The sequence below is a fragment of the Penicillium psychrofluorescens genome, assembly GCF_964197705.1.
Source record: "Penicillium psychrofluorescens genome assembly, chromosome: 1".
Lineage (NCBI taxonomy): Eukaryota > Fungi > Ascomycota > Eurotiomycetes > Eurotiales > Aspergillaceae > Penicillium > Penicillium psychrofluorescens.
The window spans coordinates 3,316,883-3,339,852 of record NC_133439.1 but is presented as its reverse complement, the minus strand read 5'-3'; the positions used below and the strand labels follow the sequence as shown (position 1 = coordinate 3,339,852).

The 22,970-nt window shown below is 52.0% G+C and overlaps 11 protein-coding genes across 11 annotated transcripts; 4 read left to right on the top strand and 7 right to left on the bottom strand.

Annotated features, from left to right (window-relative positions):
- Positions 1-7,431: 7,431 nt before the first annotated feature.
- Positions 7,432-9,162, top strand: PFLUO_LOCUS1241 (uncharacterized protein; the record flags this gene model as incomplete). Its single annotated transcript, XM_073778262.1, has 5 exons — positions 7,432-7,744; positions 7,791-7,904; positions 7,961-8,093; positions 8,144-8,579; positions 8,635-9,162. The coding sequence occupies 5 exons, from the start codon at positions 7,432-7,434 to the stop codon at positions 9,160-9,162; spliced, it is 1,524 nt and encodes a 507-aa protein (XP_073635334.1).
- A 600-nt stretch (positions 9,163-9,762) lies between these two features.
- On the top strand, positions 9,763-10,665 carry PFLUO_LOCUS1240 (Ribonuclease T2 precursor (RNase T2); the record flags this gene model as incomplete). The annotated part of the gene is made up of 3 exons (XM_073778261.1): positions 9,763-9,986; positions 10,055-10,545; positions 10,601-10,665. 3 exons carry the CDS (start codon positions 9,763-9,765, stop codon positions 10,663-10,665), a joined length of 780 nt encoding a protein of 259 aa, XP_073635333.1.
- Positions 10,666-11,243: 578 nt separating this feature from the next.
- Positions 11,244-12,412, bottom strand: PFLUO_LOCUS1239 (swr complex subunit; the record flags this gene model as incomplete). Its single annotated transcript, XM_073778260.1, has 2 exons — positions 11,244-11,943; positions 12,030-12,412. The coding sequence occupies 2 exons, from the start codon at positions 12,410-12,412 to the stop codon at positions 11,244-11,246; spliced, it is 1,083 nt and encodes a 360-aa protein (XP_073635332.1).
- A 241-nt stretch (positions 12,413-12,653) lies between these two features.
- On the bottom strand, positions 12,654-13,934 carry PFLUO_LOCUS1238 (uncharacterized protein; the record flags this gene model as incomplete). The annotated part of the gene is made up of 6 exons (XM_073778259.1): positions 12,654-13,107; positions 13,168-13,231; positions 13,291-13,434; positions 13,486-13,571; positions 13,628-13,764; positions 13,821-13,934. 6 exons carry the CDS (start codon positions 13,932-13,934, stop codon positions 12,654-12,656), a joined length of 999 nt encoding a protein of 332 aa, XP_073635331.1.
- A 688-nt stretch (positions 13,935-14,622) lies between these two features.
- PFLUO_LOCUS1237 (uncharacterized protein) lies at positions 14,623-15,376 on the bottom strand (the record flags this gene model as incomplete). Its single annotated transcript, XM_073778258.1, has 2 exons — positions 14,623-15,003; positions 15,056-15,376. The coding sequence occupies 2 exons, from the start codon at positions 15,374-15,376 to the stop codon at positions 14,623-14,625; spliced, it is 702 nt and encodes a 233-aa protein (XP_073635330.1).
- An 812-nt stretch (positions 15,377-16,188) lies between these two features.
- Positions 16,189-17,364, top strand: PFLUO_LOCUS1236 (dihydroorotase; the record flags this gene model as incomplete). The annotated part of the gene is made up of 3 exons (XM_073778257.1): positions 16,189-16,243; positions 16,293-16,372; positions 16,432-17,364. The coding sequence occupies 3 exons, from the start codon at positions 16,189-16,191 to the stop codon at positions 17,362-17,364; spliced, it is 1,068 nt and encodes a 355-aa protein (XP_073635329.1).
- A 33-nt stretch (positions 17,365-17,397) lies between these two features.
- On the bottom strand, positions 17,398-18,550 carry PFLUO_LOCUS1235 (uncharacterized protein; the record flags this gene model as incomplete). The annotated part of the gene is made up of 3 exons (XM_073778255.1): positions 17,398-18,003; positions 18,063-18,389; positions 18,497-18,550. The coding sequence occupies 3 exons, from the start codon at positions 18,548-18,550 to the stop codon at positions 17,398-17,400; spliced, it is 987 nt and encodes a 328-aa protein (XP_073635328.1).
- Positions 18,551-19,116: 566 nt separating this feature from the next.
- Positions 19,117-19,578, top strand: PFLUO_LOCUS1234 (uncharacterized protein; the record flags this gene model as incomplete). Its single annotated transcript, XM_073778254.1, has 1 exon — positions 19,117-19,578. One exon carries the CDS (start codon positions 19,117-19,119, stop codon positions 19,576-19,578), a length of 462 nt encoding a protein of 153 aa, XP_073635327.1.
- A 125-nt stretch (positions 19,579-19,703) lies between these two features.
- On the bottom strand, positions 19,704-20,398 carry PFLUO_LOCUS1233 (uncharacterized protein; the record flags this gene model as incomplete). Its single annotated transcript, XM_073778253.1, has 2 exons — positions 19,704-19,751; positions 19,820-20,398. 2 exons carry the CDS (start codon positions 20,396-20,398, stop codon positions 19,704-19,706), a joined length of 627 nt encoding a protein of 208 aa, XP_073635326.1.
- A 261-nt stretch (positions 20,399-20,659) lies between these two features.
- On the bottom strand, positions 20,660-21,442 carry PFLUO_LOCUS1232 (ADP-ribose 1''-phosphate phosphatase; the record flags this gene model as incomplete). Its single annotated transcript, XM_073778252.1, has 3 exons — positions 20,660-21,127; positions 21,177-21,235; positions 21,289-21,442. 3 exons carry the CDS (start codon positions 21,440-21,442, stop codon positions 20,660-20,662), a joined length of 681 nt encoding a protein of 226 aa, XP_073635325.1.
- Positions 21,443-21,755: 313 nt separating this feature from the next.
- PFLUO_LOCUS1231 (uncharacterized protein) lies at positions 21,756-22,877 on the bottom strand (the record flags this gene model as incomplete). Its single annotated transcript, XM_073778251.1, has 1 exon — positions 21,756-22,877. The coding sequence occupies one exon, from the start codon at positions 22,875-22,877 to the stop codon at positions 21,756-21,758; it is 1,122 nt and encodes a 373-aa protein (XP_073635324.1).
- Positions 22,878-22,970: the final 93 nt, after the last annotated feature.

Genomic DNA, 22,970 nt, shown 5'->3' with positions numbered 1-22,970 from the left:
CGAGGGGCATTCGCTCGGGCCAAGGGAACGACAGTCAACTTCAACAGTCAGACGATCAGAAATATGCTGTCCCTGAGGTCTCATATCGTCGCCTTCGGCTTTGAGTTCTCGGGATCCGACTGGGTCGAGAATAGTTTCACCTGTCAAGACCCTCGTTTAGTGGATGATTGTTGAGATTAGGGATTATGTAGCCAAAGAAAGACCAATGGACCAAGAGCAAACAAAAAGGAATAGGGAAGTAAAGAGCAGGCGTGTTTGCAAAGATGTGTACAAAGACAAAGAGAAAGACAGGAAACCCCCCAAGAGAGTGTGAGCATATGATTAGGAGGATGAAAGGGAAGGAAAGAATGTCGAAGGTGGAGAGGGAGAAAGGGAAGAAGGGAATGGAGGACAAACGAGCAGAAATAAACAAATTGGTCCAGCATACAATTCCCGAGGAGGGGTGGTATCGGACTTACAGCTATACGCCATGTCTATGCTCAGATCAGATCCGAAGCTCCAACTAGCAGAGGCGCGACGCGTGCCGGAGGTCGCAAGCAAGGCCAGGAATGCAGGCTCTGAGATCCTGGGTTACCGTGGCAAGGCCTGGATCTGCTACCTGGCGAAGCCTTAGTTTGCTCGGCGTCGCGGGTTAGTCGCGCACAATAGGGCGGGTTTGCCGAAAGGGGACAAGAGGACCGTGGCTGGACAGGGACAAGCGAGACCGGGGTTGCAGTATCGCCCTAGGACGCGGTGCCTTGTTCTGTATTGCCTGTTGTAAGAGAGGGAGGGAGGGTCACAGAGGGATGGACAGTGGGGGTGAAAGAAGGGATGAGGGCAGTTATAAGAAGAGGGACAGCAAGGAGTCGGGATCAATTGGTCTGAGCGAGATCGAGGAGACAGCAACTGTCTTAGGTCGGAGTGGGCGGTTTATAGGATGCAGCAGATGAATGATTCACTTAGGGCTTGTTCCTGGAGAGGAATTGGGGGTGTGGATCGTCCTCGCCATCCCTCACTTTCGTTTCTTTTTTGGTGAATTATTTTTTATTTGCATTATTATTATTATTTTTATTATTTTGCTGCAGCCCGTGGATCATTCGAGGCGGCGCCAGAGCATCATCGGATATCATCTGCAGCCAATCTGCTCCTGCCATGCCGGGGGGCATGCGGCTATAATGGCTGGATGTACTGAGTACATCAACTGGAATGCTCGCTGTTCGTCGCCTCCTCGGCTGTACCTCTTGCGTTCCGCGCAATGTGAGTAGAGTCTATTTTCGATGCAGCCCTGATTGGGCCCAGCATGACATGCAGCGCCATTACATACTTAGGTGCGTCCGAGGGAAGAAGACGATGCGGAAGGTGTCTGGTCGATCGTCCCCGGACTTTCTGGATGGCTTCGCTGGGCGTCGATCATGTCAAAACTGGTACGTGAACCGCTAGGTCTGGGACCTGCGTCGCTCTAAGGTTGGATCGGCCACTACGAGCCCCCCGGTTGGAGGTCTGACAGCGCGCACCGCTCGGGATGTAGACAGCGCCACCAACTTCCCAGTCAGGCTCCTAGCTCTGAGACCCTCGCCGAGACAACCGGGAGGCCTGATTGTCGTGAGTTCTCGGCCAGTGAGGGAAGCAAATATGAGCTCGCTCAGATGTGTGTGGCGGTAGTGGGGGTGTTCGACATACTGATCGATCTGGTACTTTGGATGGGTCCGGCGACAGGTCAGACGTTACGAAAGGCCGGGCGTTTGCTGGCCCTTGGTCTGTGCGAACCCGGGTGTGCAGCCGTGATCTTCGATTTTCAACACGCAGCATCCCGGTGGTGAGGGTAGCATCGTAAATTCCATGGCTTGTTCATCCATTCTCGCTTTTCTCCGTGAAGGTTCTTTTGGATTCGAGTTGATCAGAACGCATTGACAGTGGATCAGCTATGGATCGACCACTCTGAACTCCACATCCGATAAGGCTCCATCGGCCCCCAGCCCGCCCCTATCACGGTGGAGAACTGTCGGCCAGGCCCAACCAGTTCCCAATATTCATCTAACGGGTTCCTGGAACACCGCCTCATTGTCATCATAGTCTCATTGGAATGTATAGATAAGTTTGTCTGGTGACTGGCAAAGGATGCTCCTCAACGGTCGCGGATAGCGTCGGATGGGGTTACGCCCGCTCCCACTAGCTAACCTGTATCCTCTCAATCATTTGCCAATGTTTCTGATCCGTCATGCGTCAGTTGAGTCCCGAATGAATGGGACTTCCCAGTGACTGAGACTCGACCAGTCGTCCCGATTGGTACATTCCGGACAGCTTTATTCCGGTTTCCTGCGTGGCTAGTGCCTGTCGACCAGGTTTCCTAACTCCTCCACTTTTCTGCTTACATCCTTTTAGTTTCTTGGAAAAGAGTGCGTGCCACACGAGCCGAGCCGGGCTTTTCGTAACCATGCCAGCCCAGATTGCAATGACCCGTGGCCCGGATGTTTGATCGGGTCGCTGCAGTGCCATCACGGGTCGGGGAGTTCGCCTCGCTCTCGCCTAGGCGTATCCTGTCGTATTTGCCATTTTCAGATGGGCCGGCGGTGAAACCGCCATCCTGAATTGTCCGTTCGTAAGCAGCATCAATAAACGCGTGATTCCAATAATCCTAAGAGGGCAGCCGGATAGTGACAGCTCTCACTGCCCTGACGCATCGCTGATTCGCCACGCCCGTTTAATTAAAAGAAGTCTATTTTGAACCTCTCCGACCTGTACGTGTAGAAAACGCAAGATTAGCTTCGCACAACCCAATTAATGAATCGCATTGTCCTCGATACCTAACTAATGGCTCCCCGCATTCTAGCCCTGGGCATAATTGGCGCCTATTGTTCCGATTTCAGAACCGTCGACTGACGATCCCCGGTGCCTGCAGCTGGTCGATTGTGAGATCTGATCTCGCAAGTTTCTGGCCCCTTAGATCGTTCCAGCCCCCCTAAAGACACACGAGGGACTTCAGAATAGTTTCATGAATCATGCATATTTTCCGGCTATTCTCTTGACTTGTCTGCTCGTCTATCCCGTACCTGCAGCACGCAGCAAGAGCAAAAAGATGTATCATGTGCAACTCAAACTGGCAGCAGCTATCAACAAGACTATTGTGCCATGTCCTGTCCCGAACCCATGGATACCCGATCCGCCAAGTGATTGCTGTGTCGTTCACGCCGTTCCATATTTAGTTTCAGGGCGTTTTCGGTCAGGCGAAGCTCGGCAACGGCTCAATTTTCTTTTGCCGTCTACAGAATTAGTCTCAGATATCTTGCTTTTTTTTGTGGAGAGCCTCATTGGATCTTTGAACTAAGCCTCTAGTTAGATATCGATATTCCAAAGCACGGACATGGATCGCGCAAGGGTTGAATCGAAAGACCATAATATCCCCAGAGATCTCGGGAGCCCCTGCGTCCGAAGGGATGATTTGCGTCTAGGTACGTGTGCTATTATTGAAGATGCCAAGACTGTTCTGCTCATCAACCCGTCGATACCAGACTCCGCCATCAACAAAGATGCGTCTAACTATTGGCATGGGGGCTACTCCACCCATCGGCTAGTACTGAGCTTTACCTCTAGTGAGATACCAAAATGAGAAACCTGTGTGCCGTCGCATCGAGTCATGCCGGCATGCAACTATCTTCATTTCGAGACTTCATGACTTCGTCAGCCACTGGGTCCTATCGGTGGCAATTTCATATTTTGTGGCTGATCTAAAGACAAGTGGCGTTGGCTTGGTACATGTCTCTGCTGTCTGTGCTGCACAGAGTGAATCATGGGGAAACCTTCATGCTCAATGATTTTGCCCACTACTGCTCGATTTGTTGAACCACTTTCGATCCTGAGCTTTACCGGATACTCCATGCTATGCTATGCTGTGCTATAACTTGCAGGCTATGAGACACTGTGAGTCTAAAAACTTTTCTGAACACACCATCGCGCTTTATCCAGCCTCCCGCTCCGCTATCACAGATCCTCCGAGACTTCACTGAATCAGTCATATGATTGGGCTAGTGCGTGACAAATTGCACATTCTCCAAATCGTTGAGGGTCTAGCTCGGGTGTTTATCATTATCTTGGCATGTTGATCGAGCTGTCGACCAGGTACTCGGGCCGCCATTCTCAAGCTATTGGATCGATTCCATGTCTTCCAATGCTGAAACAGATATGCGTAAAGTCCGACATACCTGCGTAGTGAAGGAGATCAGCAAATATGTGAGCCTCTGACGCCATGACCATGGCGTAGATGGGCCGTCAATCATACTGCGGGGACCATGCGGATAGCCACTAGCTTTAGCTCGGACATACCAGTGCTATTGCTGTTTCGCCTCTTGCTAAGCATTCTCCGGAATTGTGACCATCTCCCGACCCGCCGGTGCAGGGACCGCACTAGTTGAGTATATTGGCTGCTGTAGGTACGTTATAGTCGCAGTGGCGGGCTCCACTGACGCAGTTGAATGCCATTGTTCGGGGACTACTCCCGGCTCTTCCAGCCTCGCGCAAAACTATAGGCAGTCATTCACACTCTCCAGAACTCACATTGTTCGGGTTCGTGCTAATCCCAGAAGAGGCGCTGGCGTCACATGTATGGGATGAGCTAATCCATTAATTCATTTGCTAATAAGATATGAGGCGACATATTGACTTTATGGATAGTACTGTAGATCCCGACGCGTACATAGCCAAGCTTGGAAGCTTGCATAGCTACCTTGGGTGGTCTGGTCTGCCACGCCGATTCGGACTTTGAACGCGTCTCCACTGCTGCATGCAGAGACTTCAGAACTAGCCACGGAGGATCTCGGTTCGAGCTGTGACTTTTGCCCCTGATTTAGGGTAGAAACACCAAAAGGGCCCGTGTTAACTCAAGCGGTGCCTGGAATTAGGGCTCTCCTTTCATTTTATCTCCACCCCCTTGCATCACTGCTTTCTTCTTCCACCAACGGTCTGGGCTTTTAACTCAGACACTCAACTCAAGCTCTAAAATTGCTTTTGTGCCACCGTTCTCGTTGGATCGCATTGCAGCGTGCTGCATTGCCTTGCATTGTTTCTGGTTTGATAAGCAGACCCGGTTTCCAGGATACGGGTCGAGTGACAAAAGTTTATGTGCCACGTTAGGATCTTTTACTGGAAGGTGAAGCGAGTGTATGAGACTGATTGTCGCGTTTTCTTGGTATTCTTGAATTCGCGTTTACCGGGTGCCAGTCCTCGAGAGCGGGATTCACAAGGATCGGGGTTGGGTGGCAATGTGGCCCCGGGGAAACACACCGCATCTCTCTAACACATGAAATAATGCTATAGAATGCGATTTCTATTGCATACCATAACTCTTGATCATGCAGAAAACAATGGCTGCTATGTATGTTAATCTCTCGATGGACTACTCAGCCGCAGCATAGAATCTGAGCCGACAGCTAGGAACCGCGACGAACAACTGCAATGATCGACCTTGCACTCGGCAAATGCTAGACATAACGCGGTCAATGATCAGTGCAGGGGCAGCGTCCATGCACCGCGAGCCATGAACAGAAGGTTTGGAACAGAAGGGGCTGGACACTTTCAGGGTTGTACCAGAACTCGAGGTAATATCATAACTTAGTCTTAACTCACCACCCTTGCGCCTAACTAAGTTATCTTGCCGACATTTTGTGCATTGTACTTTGAATTATGGTTTCACTCCCATATGTTATTAGATACCCTGACTCGGCTGAAAGTATGGTTCGTGTTTAATAGAATGCACGAGATTGCGGGGCAAAGGATGAAGTAGATAGACCTTGCAACAGGGTTAACCAAAGCGAATCAGATGCAATGTCGGGTAAGGAATCAGACAACCTGGCGCGAAAGGTTAGTATCTACATGCTTCTTAAATAGTAAGTTCGAAGTCACAAGTCTTTCACGATCAGGTTGGATCATTTGAAAGTAGACAGGAAGACATTAGACGAATAGATAAGACACATATAGCTGAGCGAGATGCTTGTTGATGAGGTTTGACCCTGTTAGATGCTTCGAGCCCTTATTTGTATCAATTCTTTGAGATGTTGGACGTATTTACGTGGGAATCAATAACACTGCGCATTTCTAGATGTATCATATATATCCATAAACTACTTGTTCTCAGGTTTTCGATCTCAGGAATTTCTTTAGTATCAAGTCTAAACCCCATAATTTTTTGTGCACGGACTACTCTTCAAAATATATATTTTGACATGTAGTATGCTTAAGAGCGTGGGTGACATCAGACAACCTCAAGTACTGAATTCATGTATAGCAACCGAGATAAACAAATAGATGGATTCTTTTCTCGCTTAGTTCAGTTCATACGCAGACCTATATAAAACTGCATACATGCTGAATTGACCGTCATTGGCAATACATAGATTGAATCGAGAGTCTTCAACTCCGACTCCGAAATGAACTCCGTCTCCGAAATGAAAAAGCACGAAGAACTGATAGCGGAGATTACATTTAGAAAGCAACAATAAAAAAATTGTTGTATTAGCGAGGAAGCAAACAACCGACTGGTCCGACTGACAATGCTCGTCCCGACAAACACATACACATCGTGCAAGTTAGCGTGGATTCCATCCACTTTCACTCGTGCCAACCCTCATAAAGAAGCACCATCAAAAGCAAATAATAGAATCTTCTGACCCACTAATTAATACCAGAATTGAAAACGGGCCGGACAAGTTCCAAATCAAGTAGTTGGCTCCAGAATCCCGACGCCAACGGGGCGTCGAACCGTCAGCCGCAGCTCCTCGATAAAGGCAACGAACGGGAAGACGCAGAATACAGACTGGAGTTGTAAACCGGTTGGGAACAAGCTCGCGATAGCTGGCAAGCGGTGCATAGTTCAGGTTTATAAAAAGTAGGTAGCGTAAACCTGGGGCAAGTAAGCCCCAAGATGTTTGAATTGTCTACTGTCCTACTGCAAGCCACGGCAGAAGACTTTCAGGGATTTTGTCAAACGCGTAGTGGCTTAGATTATGAATTTAGATTTCAGTGTGGATGATTGCCTAGCTATGTCGGGATACAACCAAGGCAGAAAAAAGCACTCACGAGGACGAGATTCTCGGAACAAGGAATCTAGCTGAGAGTTCGATTCACACTCCATTTCAGCCGATGACGCACCGAACCCACAGTGGTCAAATTGATGACTTCTAACTTCTTATCAATGGCGCCCACCGCCTATTGTTCGAATTCCGAACTCCGAACAAAGAATGATTGCGGGGGTTATCGCAAAACAAGGAACAACTCCTTGAACCAACTCCGAAAGGCTGGCTAAGCCGGAGTCGGCGCGACCGGGCGATAACGAATGATCTATCGTCCAGCGTCAGATCAGGCTGCCGTTTTCCTCTCCCTTGGTATTTCTACAGCCAGTTCGGAATGCTTGTCCACCGTGTTTTTGTTTACGTGTAGATTCGTCCTCTTCGAACAATCGAAATGGTCGCCCGGAGTCGCGATGAGACGGAGCCCCTGTTGGGCTCCGCAGACAACGCGCGCGGCAGATCGGCGGGATCGAAAAAGTTGCTGATCTTGGTCGTGTGCTCGATATTCGTCCTTGCTCTAGATTTTGGATTCTTCTTGGGCACTGCACCTCAGACACAGATCTTTGAGCAGATTATCTGTCGAAATTACCAAACCAACCTCCACCGCGCTGGGAACATTACCAACGGAGATCCGTGTAAATCGGAGGCAGTGCAGGGAGAATTGGCGCTGGTTATCGGCCTTAAGGACACATTTGAAGGGATCCCCAGTATGTCTCTCGCATTACGTTCTTGATTGATGCTAATCCCTATCAGGTATCCTGCTTTCTCTCCCCTATGGAGTCCTCTCAGATCACTGGGGACGGAAGCCAGTTATGGGCCTTGCGTTGCTGGGCTTGATACTCGGGGAGGCATGGGTTCGGCTTGTTTGTGCGTGTAAACCGTCTGGGCAGGAGAGCCCCTTTGCTGATATATGAATATTACAGGCTGGTGGTCGGACGTCTTGCCTCTCCGCATTATCTGGTTCTCAGGGGTTTTCCGGCTCATCGGTGGGGGCGACGTGGTTCTCAGCGCAATCGCGCTGGTGATGGTTGCCGATGTCTTTTCAGAGGAAGAAGTGTATGTCTGATCCGTGTTCTCCAGAATGATCCGTTCTGACATTTCCGCAGAGCGACAGCCCTGTTCCGACTGTCGTCCTGCGTCACATTGGCAGAGGTCTTGGCCACTCCGATCAGCGCCTATTTGATGACTACCTATAATCTTTGGTTTCCCTATATCCTTGGAATCGGAATAGTTATTTTGGGTGTTACTCCTATGTACTTTCTTCCCGAGACGCTGGAAGATGCCAAAGCGAAGAAGAGGAGCCAGGTGATTGCTACAGAAGACGACGACGATGACGACCAGACTCAACCACCGGTGAACAAAACAATGCGGGATGAAATCATCAGCAAGCTCCGCGAGTTCAAAAAGTCCACGCAGTTTATTTGGAAGGATTTGAATGTCTGCCTGGCCATTTTGATCTTTTTTGTTTCCTTCGTCAGCAAACAGTCCTCGAATATACTGATGCAGTATGCCTCCAAGAAATTTCACTGGAGTATTGCTCAGGTACGTGGTGCCTTGATTCTCGTTCATGAGAAATTCAGAACTAACAGCGCACCAGGCCAGCTTGCTCATTTCTCTGCGCGGGACATTCGTGCTCGTCAATTTCCTAATCCTGATGCCGGCCACAAACTTCCTGTTAGGCAAGTATCTCCACCTACACGGCAAGTGGAGAGACCTGCGCATGAGCCAGGTAAGCGGACTGTTGGCAGTTATCGGCTTCGCAGCGATGTTTGTGGCGCCGGTCCCCGCGATCTTGATCTTTGGCCTGGTGATCCTGTCACTGGGTTCTACATTCGCGGTCTCTTCGCGAAGTTTAGCCACGGCCATCGTTCTACCAGATCATGTCGGGACTTTGTTTTCCGCCATTGCGGTTGCGCAGTCGGTGGGGATGCTCGTGTCCGGACCGTTGTTTGCCGCCCTGTTTCGTCTGGGAATGCACCTCGGCAATGCGTGGATGGGATTGCCATTTCTCCAAGCCGCTCTATTCTGCGTTGTTGCCAGCGTTGCTGTATCGTGCATCCGATTGAGGCCGTCGCAACACAATGGACAAGAAGAAGAGCAGGAGCCATTATTATTACCTGAATAGATTGGCGCGCCGGGATTCCTCAAAATAGAACCATAATACATGCATTTCTGATCAGTATTATCCGACTACACGTCATTAAGTCTATCCCACTAGGTATACTACTACTACTCTGTGAACAATAACGACGTATGTAGTGGCAAACCGCCGGGCGGAGACCCACGGACTCAGGGTCCTTCAATTCCCGCGATACCCTATGAGGCGAGTTGCAAAGGATGGGCACAGCCGCAGATCCCGGCACCGACAACGCTGGTTCGCCAGGGCCCGGCGATCAGCGCCTGGGCTAATCTCGACTTTCAACAAATGCAACGTCGACATGCCTGGCTTTGTCATTCTCCTCAAACAACGCGGCAGCCCCGGGCGATCGTCTCTCCACTTTGCGATGGAGCACCGTCGCTTTGCCTACGGTGATATCCGATCGCCCTAGCAAATGAGCGGTCTCTTATCGGCACATGTGCCACGACCAGCAAGGATCACCCGTACCTGCGCTTGTACCTTGCTTTGGTATAATAAAGTACCTGGCCGCGGGAGTCAAGAATCTCTATCGCTCTCCCTTGTTATTAGATCTACGATAAACACTCCGTGATACTACACATCAAAACAATGCCTCAATTCAAGTCTTCGCTGGGCATGATGGCCCTGACGGTTGGCTCTGCCATGGCCGCCCTCGACTCGTGCTCGAGCAACTCGTCGCTGAGCTGCCACGGCTCCTCCAAGACCCCGACTTGCTGTTTCCAGTACCCCGGCGGTGCTCTGCTGCAGACCCAGTTCTGGGACTCCGACCCGGCGACGGGCCCGACTGACTCGTGGACCATCCATGGACTGTGGTGAGTATTTAGGAGATCCAAAAGAGATGGAAAAAAAAAAAACGATCAATGGCTCACCATACACTCAGGCCCGACAACTGCGACGGCACCTACCAGGCCAGCTGCGACTCGGCCCGTGCCTACACCAACATCACGGACATCCTGAAGTCGCAGGGCCGCTCGGAGCTGCTCACCTACATGAACAAGTACTGGGTGTCCGACGACGGATCGGACGAGTCGTTCTGGGAGCACGAGTGGTCAAAGCACGGCACATGCCTGAACACCATCAAGCCCAGCTGCTACAGCAACTACCAGCCGCAGGAGGAAGTCGGCCAGTTCTTCCAGAAGGTGGTGGATCTGTTCAAGGGCCTGGATACCTATACCGCTCTCTCCAATGCTGGCATCACCCCCGACTCCTCCAAGACCTACGACCTCGCCGATATTCAGAATGCGCTGTCGAAGATCCACAGCGGCGTGACGGCGTACGTCGGCTGCGAGAGCGACAGCATGGATGAGGTCTATTACTTCTTCAATGTGCGCGGCAACGTCATTGACGGCACGTACCAACCGACTGCTCCGCGTAAGTTGTGCTCCTACTAGACATGACGGACCTTTAATCTAACTGCGCTCTCTAGTCGAGAAATCTAACTGCCCCTCCAGTGGCATCAAGTATACCCCCAAGAGCGGCAGCAGCAACTAAATGATGGCAAGACTACAAATGCTCCGTTTATGACCCAAGATGAAGTGGAAGTGTGAGACTGGATTGGTATCTTCGTGTCCATAGCCAGTAAGAATAAAGTACATACATCTGAGATTCAGTCCATAGGAGGAGAGTATGTGGCAATAGCCAGCCTGCCAAAGCTATATAGATATCCACCGTCCTCGTATTCAACACGAGCAACCAGCAAGCCTGCCATTGATCCCCTATACTCCACAACTCGCAGTGCCATACCAGAAGTAGCCACGGCTGTCTGAAATATAGTGAAAAAAAAAGGTTTCAAATTCCTGACAGGGGGGCGCAAACCCGGGCGTGAATTGTGCCCCGTAGCCGGGAGATCGGGGATCGGCCTTGGCTTTGCTCGAACGAGAGAGGCGGGCGCACCCCACCGACCGATGATAACCAGCCGGATATGAGGAAGCCTTCCGTCACATACGACCCTGTATGCGAGAGAACGTGGCCGGTGGATTCGCTGGGTGTAAAGTCTCGAGTGGTATATTCTGAAAGTAAGTTGGGTTGTTGCATGCTCGGAAAGAATGAGCCGATAAGAGGCAAAGAGATCACATTGTCTTGAGTCGTGCATTCCGTCGCTCTTCTTCTCGCCTGTCTTCCATGCGACCAAGGAAGTCCATGCGGCCCATATAGCCCTCCTTGGCCCTGCTGTGCACGCGAAGCTCGTCTTGGATGCCCGCTTGGTCGACGTACTGCGCCCAATCGAGCCTTGATTTTTCGACCGTGTTGATCTTGGGCCCGCGAGCGTCCTGACCGGCAGACACCTCCACGGCTGGCTGCCTCTCCCAGCTCTTCTTGATCATTCCGTTCGGGTTGGGATCGAACCGTGAGATCTTGCGCACAGGACGACGCAGCAGCGTGTGCGTAGCATCAACAGCCGCAACATCCTCGGCATCGGCCAATTCAACATTCTCGCCACTAGACAAGAACGCCCTGGCCTCGGCCGAGTCCTTGGGCACGACCTTCTCTTCTGTGATCCACTCCCCGGCGAATTTGTAGGTGCGTTTGATCTTGACCATCTGCACACTGTGCTGGAAATGGCGCGGCTTTTCCTCCGGCTCGCGGGAACGCTGGTCTTGCACCTCCGTGTCGGCCGCATGCGCGGGTTCTGGGACCGGTTCGTCATCCTGCTGGGTCTGAGTCGGGCGCAGTCCCAGGTCACTCTGGGGGGCGTTCATCTTCTCCCACAAAGCGTTCACGTCCACGGTCGCGCCGTCAATCTTGGCCAGCGGTTTGCGCTCTTCGTGTCTGCGAGAGAACCGCCTGTTAGAGTCCGATCATCGACACAACGCCTTGCCTCGAGTGGAGGGCGGTTGTAGAAGAAAGAGACTTACAAATGCATCTTCATCGCGCGCGTGCGCACAAATCCTCCTGTGCCACCTTCTTCATCATCTTCATCGAGGTCGATATCCTCATCCGACTCTTCTGCGCGTTTGCCCTTGGCCTTCTTGCCTTTCCGCTTCCTCTCCTTCCTCTCTTTCGCCTTGCGGATGGTCGCTTCGTCGCCGGAGTCTAGTTCCAGGTCTTCGTCGACTTTGGGTTTCTTGGCGGTTTTCCGTTTCTTCTTCGCGGGCTCCGCGGCCTCCTCGTCGGCGTCGGAGGACAGCTCGGACACGTCCTGCGCCGCGTCCAGCTGGAAGTCTTCATCTTCGGCAGAGTCGTAGGCTTCATCATCCACATCAGGTGCTACTGCCGATACTGCTGGATCGGCCGGCATTTTGTCAACTGCCGGAAGAATCGGGGTGTCTTGCGGAGGGAGAAAGAGAAAGAGAAAGAGAGGAAGAAACACGCGACGATGATTCTGCCAAGGCGGTGTTGATAAGGATTACATAAGATATTTATAGATCTGAACTGTTTTTCATGTTGATATTTTCCTTTTTGGCTACAAGACAATAAAAGTGCAATTCCGTGTGACTATCCATATGTTCCAATTGACTCCATGCTATTCTATTCTACACCTAAGACAAGTAGCTCACGTCGACCCACGACTGGTATCCGTCATTGATGATATCACCAACAGCGAGAGCCGAGCTCAATTTCTTAGAGAAGCTCGCCCGCGAGCCCAAGCTACCAGGACCGGAGTTGTCGTACTCGCCGAAATCGACATCCTGTGTGTTGGGCTTTGCCTTGGTCCACTCGCTCCAGCCGGCGCTATTGACCACCTCGCTCATATAGGTATCCTGGAAGACAACCCGGGAGAAATCAGACAAGGGACGGCCGAGGTAGTAGCTGCCAGACGTGACAGTTTTGTCTGAGGCTGCGTCGACGCTGGAGTTGTTGATCACGTAGTAGGACGGGTCGTCGTTCGAGGACCGGCCGTTGGCGGTAATGAAGCCCTGGCCGGAGCATGGGAGGACTCTGATGGCGACAGCGTCAAACCACACACGCGCGTACTGGCCGGTGATGAAATCACTGTATTTTCAAGGTGAGTTAATGCTGTAGCATTGTTGGTGGGTGTTGTTTTAGACTTACGACGTGCCCTGGATTAAACACCTGGCGAACACCTGCGTGCCACCGACTTGAGTGAGGATTGTGTCTGAATAACACTGCCGTCAGTAACTATAGCACAGTATTAGGTAGGGCAGAGAGACGAACTCTCGTTTCCGGTGAACTGGCACCCATAATAGCCTTGCTGGGTGCCCGAGGCGCTCAACGCCAGGGCCGACTCGCCGGCGCTGTGGCTGTTGGCGAAGTTGAGATTATAGAACCTTGTCGAAGCCGCGCCGTTTTGGACGGTAGCTGGAAGGAATCAGGGCCGATATCACAGAAAAGATGAGTGGATATACTAACCCGTATCAGCGTCCTTGGATGACGCTGTCGACGACGTACTGGCATTGTAGGTGACGGTAACTGTATTGGCCGAATAGGAGAGGATACTAATTTCAAGGCGTCAGTATGAATGACCAGAAAGATTAGCATTATATCCACTCACTCCTTGGTTTCTCCATAAATGGTAAGAAGCCCACTCATGGCCGGGATAGACACCTGCTCTTCATAGGTACCCGCCTTGACAAAGATGGTCTGGTTCTCGCGGATGCCCTGGTTGAGTGACTGAATGGCAGAGCTAATCTGGTCGCTTCAGTGTTAGGTTAGCCTGCCTCCTACCGAGAAGAAAATCACCGTACCGAGTCAAAGTCACCTCCCGATTTGGCCACCACAATCGATCCCGGCGGTGGTGTCAGACGACTGGTCGCGAATGCGACGGCGGCGAAGAAGGGGAGCGACAGAATGGATTTCATGATGAGCAGCAGCACACAACTATACAGGTCGTTCAGGAGACACGCGGCGCGATGGCGCGGTGAGAGCGGCCATTGTTTTTATAAGAAGGGCAGTGATAATCCTGGAGAATAGAACGAGCTGGAGAGAGAAGGGGGGCGAATTCCTAACTACGAATCATTGTTTAGGCCAGAGCGGGAAGAGAGGGCGCGCGTTCCTCTAGATCGGCCCCCGAATCAAATGGAAAGACTCGCCTGTTTCCAACAGTTTGCCGATCCGAGTACAGCTGGGGCATACGGTCTTGATGAAAGAAGGATAGAGCGTGCATTATTTTCCACGCGTCTCTCCTGCGATGTGACCAGGAAGGGTTACACTCAACACACGCTTTCCCTGTCGGGGGACGGATGGCCCGTTACGCAGGTTGTTCCCGCATCGGAGGCCGGGGTCATCGCCTGATAGGACTCCTGTTGCGTTGTTGCAGACCGACACGGGGTCTCTCCTGCAGGGGCAGAAACGAGACTTGCCGGGACTAGATAGTCCGCTACGCTTTACTCGGTAGGATCGACGGGCCAACACAGGAAGAAGAAGAAAAGGACGACCGGGGGCTGAAACTAGACAACTCGGATCTCATAGGCTGGGCCAGCCAGCCCTGATCACTAGGTATTAACTAAACTCATACGTATAGTTACCCTGCGAACCAAACGATTCTCATCACTGCTTTGTGACAATCTCCACCTTCTCCAGCTGATGCTGCTCATCTGCGCGCTGGCGGGCCACACTGCCCTGCATCCAGGAGCCAACAATTGCCACGAGGCCCATGATAAATTCCAACCCGACTAGAACACCCAGAAGGACGAAACCGGCCCGCATCTCGGCACAGTCCCGAGCGAAATGAATGGGGGTCGCAATGGTATTCCGAGATGATCTCCATTTACAGGTCCAGGAGTGCAGCGTCTCGTTCTCGCTAAAGCCGACCGGGTACGTCGATGAAGGCGGGTAGAGCGTGAACAGAACCCCGGTCAGGGCAGTGATAAATCCTGCAACTGCCGAGGCGGCGGAGAAGGTATTGAGCGTTTTGATTCGCGAATGCGGCTGTCGCCATGTTAATTAGAGTAAACGAGGGGCAGACTCTATTTATACTCACGGATGGAAGAAGTGCGATAGTGATATAGGCCAGGTTCAGAACCGCGATCACACAACCGCAGGCTAATGCGGCTTTCGTGGGGCGAGTATCCAGGTTCAGTGGCCACAGGGCAAGACCGGCATCAGCCCATGCGGCGGTGACCTTGTAATGGCGCAGCGGTACAGCTTCGCAGGCAATGATAGTAACAGCGGCGATTAAGATGATAAAGGACAGGCCTGTACGAGCCCAGTGCAGCGCACGATTGCGGCGTATAAAATTCGACTCATCCAGATGTGCTGGACGGCCCTGGTATGAGCCGGTTGTCGACGAGTCGGAACTCATGATGGCTAAGTTTTAGAGAGAGAAAATATGATATATATGTTGACCAGTAATGACCTCAGCGGGGTCTGTCTCAAAAGAAGGACAAATTATCTCAAAAGAGAAAGTAATGAAAGACAGGATATGTTCGAAAAGAACGGCGTTGGGACAATGTTATAAAAAACTCGTCTCAGATGGCGAGTGGGTGAGGGTTATGTACGGTGATAGAGACCGACATCTTGGGATATGCAACTGGACGAGCGCTTCGCCATCACACATTAAACCATCGAATGGGGATCCGAGTATCAGAAAATACCAAGCCATTATTGCCGGACCAAGACCTAGAACGCGCCTCGTCGGGAGACAAGCAGCGCTGATTAGTTGGGGTGCTCAGTAAAATGAACAAGACCCTAAAATAGAATATCAGTGTCTGGGCCGGCGCCAGCCTGCAGACTTGGCATCGAGGTACAATCAGTGTGGCCGAACGGTGATTGGGAGACGCGAGGCGCTGGTGCTCGCGCCCTGAGCCCGCCGGCGGCTAGAGGATATGTTAAGGTCAGTGCGGACTACCGCAAAGAGAGCCATGCAGTTGGCTGTTCCTGCATATCCGAGCGCTGAAGATATCATTTCCGGGTGATTCGACATATTCTCCACGGTCAATTGTTCTTGAACAGGATGGGAATTACAGTTAAGTCAGTTAACTGAGTTAACTACGTGCCGGAATGACAAGATCCGGGGTTCACCGCCCGGCAGTATACATCCCGCCGACAAAAAAAAAATGGCGGGGGGAGGATGATATTCTTCTTGTCCTTGTCATCCAATAACCTCTTATCACAATGCCACTGTCTAAGCTAAATGGAGTCAAGCTCCCCGCCTCGGCGGACTTCCACGGTCAGTGAGAATGCTTGCGTGGACAAACAATGACTAACTCCAAAGCCAGTTCACCTCCGCGATGGACCCATGATGGAGCTGGTGACCCCGACCATTCGGCAGGGAGGAGTGAACACGGTCTACGTCATGGTAAGAGGACGGACACGGTTTTATATCAATTACATTTGACCAACACACTATGTACCTAGCCCAACCTGGTGCCACCGATCACAACCGTCGACCACGCCCTCGACTATAAGAAGCGCCTGCAAGCCATTGAGCCCAATGTCAACTACCTCATGTCGCTGTACCTCCACGAAACCATCACGCCGGAGACGATCATTGAGGCCAAGAAGCGGGGCATAACAGGCGTCAAGAGCTATCCCGCCGGGGTGACCACCAACTCGAGCTCGGGTGTCGTCGACTACTCGGCGTTCTACCCGGTCTTCGCGGAGATGGAACGGCAAGACATGATTCTGAACTTGCACGGCGAGTGCCCGTCCCAGGGCGACGTGACGGTGTTGTCGGCGGAGGAACGGTTCCTGCCCATCCTGGCGGAGCTTCATGCCCAATTCCCCAAGCTGCGCATTATCCTGGAGCACTGTACCACTGTCGCAGCTGTCGAAGCTGTGAAGAAGTGCGGGCCAACGGTTGCTGGCACCATCACCGCCCACCATCTGTCCATTATCATTGATTCGTGGGCGGGGGATCCATTCTGCTTCTGCAAGCCGGTTGCCAAGACGCCGGCGGACCGCGATGCCCTTTTGCGCGCAGCAGTCTCGGGCAACCCCAAGTTCTTCTTTGGGTCTGATAGTGCCCCGCACCCGGCAGCGTCGAAGCGCGGCGGAGAGAAGATCGCCGCGGGTGTTTTCACACAGCCATATACCACTCAGGTCGTTATCGATGCCTTCGAACAGGCCGTCCAGAACGGCGTTCTGAAGGATGAGGAGATCACACCGGAGATCGTGGAGGGTTTCATGACCAAGTTCGGACGGGCGTTTTATAAAATCGGGGAGGAGCAGAAGGAGTTCATCACCATCGAGAAGAAAGGTGAGAAGATTGTGGATATCTTGCAGTCCGACAAGATCGACGTGGTCCCCTTCCGAAAGACTCAGGAGATATGGAGCGTATCCTGGTCGTGAAAAAGACAATGATCACCTTAAATAAATAAATTTTCATGCCTTCTTTTGGTGTGTAAGCATGCTTGCAACATTCTCCAGTGCATGGGCTTCCGAGATGTCAATCCGGCGACCGGCGACCATTGGATGTCCATCATCACCCATAGCAAGCTGTCCGGCGCGCTCCAGGTGCAGTCTGATCCGGCTCTCGATGTATTCTTTGCGTTCGTCTCTCTTAGACTTGGTCTCCTTGGCCACAGATGCTTGCGGCAGTGCTGCCAATCGAGGACGGAGCTGCTCCAGGGTTGTTTGGAGGGCTGGAAGTTGAGAAAGAATGAAGGTGGTGTTGGTCGTGAGAGGCGTATGCTTGGTGTTGGACCCGGCCGCAACGCCGACACGTAGCTGGCGCGCGGCGGGACTGGAGGTCAAGAAGGACAAATCCGGCTGGTTGTTTTCTTTGTTTTCTGTAGCGTCGGCGCCACCATCGGGTTTGGCATTTTCGACAGTCGAGAGAATCGATCGCAATTGGGAAATAACCACGTCGTTCCGAGCGCATTCATCTTTCAATGACCGACTTAGTTTGCGGGTCTCGATGAGCTTCTTGCGCTGCGCAAGAATGGTTTCTGGTGTGGGGGTGTCGGGTGAAGGGACGAAAGAGAGATTCTGCGTAATAATCTGGTTAAAAAACCGGATTCATGTCAAAACAAACACGGTCCACGAACCTCGTAATGCTTCAGCCTCACCGAGGACAGAAGATCCTCGGGCACCGTGAGGATATTCCTCAGCACGTAGATTTCGAACTTGTCAAATGCCTTGTCAACATTGGCTTCAAGCAGCGTCTCCAGCTGGTGGAGGCCATTCTCAATCTCCAGCTTTGCCTCGGGGTAGACAACATTGCCATCCTCGTCGGTGTCGGGGATGGTGGAGCCGTTGCTGGCGTGCGCGAAGCCCAAACGCTCCGGAGGCGTGTTGATCAGGCCGGATTCTAGGCTTGAGATGGCCTGGTAGATCAAGTTGTTGATCGAATTGATAATGTCATCTATGAGCGACTAGTTACCAGGGGCAATCAGCAAGGGTGTCCAAAGGGTGTGGGGGGTTCATACAGCCCCGCACGCAGCATGGGGAATGATAAAATGAGAGCAATTTGGAAACTCACCAGAGGCGTGTAGCTAAAGTGCTCCGCGAGGAGCGAAGTGGTGGCTTCGTTCATGGTGTTGGAGGTGGGGATGGGTAGACGCGATAATGCGCGAAGGAAGAAAAAGACGCGCGAGCGATCGCGACACACCGCCTTTGGCTTGCCCTAACTATAGCCTCCAGTCTACAACAACAACCTGAGAATGTCGACTGGATGTCGGGAACAGAAAACACGAATGGGATTTCATTTCTGCCCAAAACTAACTTTCCCAGTGGATGGTTTGTTCACGATCGGGACGCTGCTCGGTCGCACACCGTTCAAAAACCGACTGACTGCTTGATAACTGACTGATTCCCGGCCAAGGGAAATTCCTACATGGCCCTGAAACCGTCGAGGGCAATGCAGGATAGGTGTGGCAGCATATTAGTTCATCCGGTCTTTCGTTTGCGTACTGACTTGGCAGATGAATAGACGACCGAACCTGCATATGCCCCTTCCGATGGGTGTATATATTGCCGGAGAAGGCCCCTCCATAATCCCACCTTCTTCTCGAAGACCCGCGATCCGAATTCCTGCTACGCTGAACGGCAGTGAGACCTAAGAGAAAGAGAGGCGAAGCCACTCATCCCTCGTGCGCAGTCATGGACCCAAGCCCAATCCGCGTGCTCGTCATCGTCTCCCAACGAAGTTCACGCTGGAAGAAAGCCCAGAATCGCGCCGAGGACCTCGTCCCAAGCGCAATAAGACTGCTTCAGAATAATAACCCCGGCAACGGATTCTACGCGACAGTATCCGACGCCAAGCTTCTCGCAGTCCAAAAGTGGCGAACCCGCACCTTCATAGTCTTCGACATCTGCAACACCGCCTACGACGCAAAGCTGGGCCATCTCCCCGAGCAGAACCAGCTCCCCGTGGTGGTAGCGCATTTCAGCAAAAAGCAATCAGCATACATGGCCAACGCATGGATCTCCAACAGGGTCAATCGGGATATTGCACTCCTCCATAACGCCAACGGCTTCGGTGCAGTTCCGCCATACGTCGAAGATTGGGGATTGGGGAAACTGCCGCAGTACCGGAACCCACGGGACATGTCTCTGTTATAAAAAAAAGTGTAGTTAATTTTCACTCAAGTACTGTCTCACGGTCGTCAATAATGTGGTATCTCAAACAAAAAAAACCCCCCGCTCAAGAAGTACAGCCTAAACGCCCATGCCGCCTATTCCGAGCGTTAAAAGTCCATAGTAAGCTGCGGTGCCATTTTCTCGAGGTCTTCCACCTATTGGGACGTGCATTAGCGATATTATACCTCCCGGGAAGCGAGAAAAGAGCGAAAGATTAACAAACCTCCAGAAACCCATCACCTATTGCCCGCGCGCCAGAAGTACCCTCCGTCTCCGCTCTCTCGTAGGCAGCTCTCGCAATAGCCTCCCTCACAAAGACATCGACATACTTCGCTACCACCGCATTGGCATCTTTGGCGATCTTTGTCTTTTCCTTGGTAAAATGGTGATGCAGCAACCGCGTAAGCAATTTGGACGGTATAGTCGGCTCACTCCAGCTCATGTCCTCTGCTTCATGTTGGGCAGTGGTGATTTCAGCGAGAATGTAGTCTGGTTCTTGGGAGACGGAGCGCTCGCGACTGTGACTGGAGGAGTTGGATCCAGACTCGGAATCCGACGCGTCGTCGGATGCGGCAGCCGATGATTGTGGAGACTGAGCGCGCGCACGCTTGCTGGTTATTGTGGATTTGCGATTGGTAGACTTGGAGGCAGAGGCGGAGGCGGAGGATGAGGACTTGGTGGTGGTTTGTATCGCTTTGCCTTTTGCTTTGGAGGCTGATGTTGAGGGGCCGGCGGTCGACGCGGCGCGGCTGGGAGGATTGAATGGGAGTCGGCGCTTTTTCTGCGCTGGTTCGCCAGCCATTTTGGGTGGTAGTGAGAATAGGAGTGGAAGGAGTGGGAGGAGTGTTGATTGGAACCGAAGCGGGCTATCAACGCGGGTCGCGGATAAGGCTGGCAGACAGACACGGTGTCAGGTGACCTCGATCTATACAAGACGTCCAAGTGATCATTGCGACAGTATTCATTGATTCATTTCGCAGGCTACTAGAAAATCTAAACCCAAAATAGAGGCACACCATTGCTTCTACCCTCGAAACCCCCACCTCATACTCCAAAAATCAACTTAACTCGGAGGAGTCGCAGACCCATCCTCTCTCTCCTCTGGAGGATAAACGACAGTCATAGCCACACCAGCTCCCTCAATAAGATTCCGAGTTCTATTCCAAGGGATATCAAAATGACCCGAGTTGAAACGGCACGCGTACAAATCATTAGGCATATCAAGACCGATGTGTTCGTGCAGAGCCTGGTAGATTTCCATCCACCGCTCCAGATCCTTGAGAGCAGCATAGGTGCTATTTGCAATCAGATTGGGAGAACTGAGGCGGCTGCCAAATCCGCGTGAGGTGAAGAGACAGATGATCCAGTGTCTCTCAGAACCCTGAGGAGGGATCATCAGCGCCGTGCCCAGTGGTTTCAGCACGGAGATGCGTCTGTCGTCGCCGGTTTGGAGGTTGACGATGCTGCTTCGTTCCGGATAGTCAATGTATCTCTGGCAGTGCGAGCGGTAGTATTGGTACGCTCGGGGATACTGTAAATATATCAGCCAGGGTAGGCATACCAAAGGTGGCCGCACATACCCTCTGTCGGAACGTGCGAGCAATCCCAGCACCCCATGCACCCATACAGTTACAGGCATCTTAGGCCGGGGTTAGTGGATTCTTGGTTGGGCAGAATGCGGGTGTAACATACGAATCAGCCCCGAGCCAGCAGGTGCACCAAAGAGGTTACCTGGAACCTCGACGACACAACTAGTGTAAGGAGGATATGGCGAAGAAGGCCGAACACTGTCGGTGCTTTCACTGGAGTTATCATCTTCTGGATCCTCGGAAACTTGGCCTGGCATGGTGGGCAATACTGTAGGAGAGGGGTGTGCTGACAGTAAACAAAGAAAGAGTGAAAGGTGTGGAGCAAATGGGAGAAAGAAGGATGTTGAGGGGGGTTGTTTACACAATATCATTTTGATTACACTCAATTTGCCCGAGATCAGTAGCTAGGTAGTTATTACTGTTCTGATACTCGATATATTAATACATGAGCTACTCATTCAGGTATTTTCAATTTTCAACCGAGTGAATTCATTCATCACCGAGAATCAAAACGGATAATCTAATACAAGACAGGGCAGACTCAGAACCCAGCATAACATATACTTCTCGTCAATACTTTTCGCCCTCAGGCTCAGCCATCTTCTCCTTCACCTGGGATGCCAGATGATCATGGAAGCGCAAACGATTGAAAACCTTGTCCCTGAAGCTATCTCGCTTCCGACCACGCGGAGAATCTTGGTCCTTGGGTGACGCGATCGACTTTACCTCTTCCGCAGCAGAGACAGGATCTGGTAAAATCTCGGGCACAGAGGGCGAGACAGGGCTCTGAACAGCAGGGTTGATGAGATTTGGTTGACTGTGGCCGCTACCCGACTTCAAACGTCGGCTCATGGACCGCGAGATAGTCCTGAAGAGACCAGGGTTTTCGTCCTGAGAAAGGCGTTCCAGACGAGAGATCTCTCCGCACGCCGTCACTCCATTCGTCGCAAGATTGTATTCCTCTGTCGGGAGGTAGATGACCACCCCCCGGTCCGGTGCTACACCCAGTAGTTCTTGAAGTGCCTTCTGGATGAGACCGGTGTTGCGAAGATTGGTTATGGGCGCAATCAGGTGTGGCAGAGCGTAGATCTTCAGCAGATAGGCGGGCGCGGATGCGCAGCCAAAGAGAAGGCAGGCGTCCTGCTGGATCGTGACCATCATCGAGCTTTCAGGCCGCTGGTAGACCTGGGCAAGACGCAGGGCGAGATCCTCAACCAGCTTAGTGGTGCCATCCTTGGGGCTATCATCTTCGGCCTGCGTCTCGGTGTTAGCAGAGAGATCACTATCCCGACCAGCCGCACGTACTTTCCAGTTGGTTTTCAGCTCTGCAACGACCACCGAGTCCTGACCAACTCGCTCTTTGGGCGAACTGTGCGAACCGCGCGTGGTAAACGCGTCCTCGTAGTAGAGAGTTTTTAGCTTGGAAACGGGCTCATCCTCCACACTCTTCTGGGTCACATAGAGCGTCCGAGAGTCAGCCGGCGCATAATGCACGGCGGGAGGAGCATTCTCGTCGTCTTCGTTCTTTCCGGGGAACAAAGTAGGCTGAAAAGTGGGCTTCTCCACGTTCGCGTCCTGCAGCGACTTGGAGACCAAAACAGGCAGCGACGCAGTGGAGCGTGAACGTCCAGTAGAAGTCAGGTTGGTAGTCAGGCGAGGCAGAGACGGTTTTCTGTGCTTAGAGGGATCCATTTCGCTTGGTTGAAGAGTTGAAGAGAACAAAAAGGAAAGGAAAGGAAAGGAAGGAAAGAAAGAAAGAAAGAGAGAAGAGCAAGACGAAAAGAG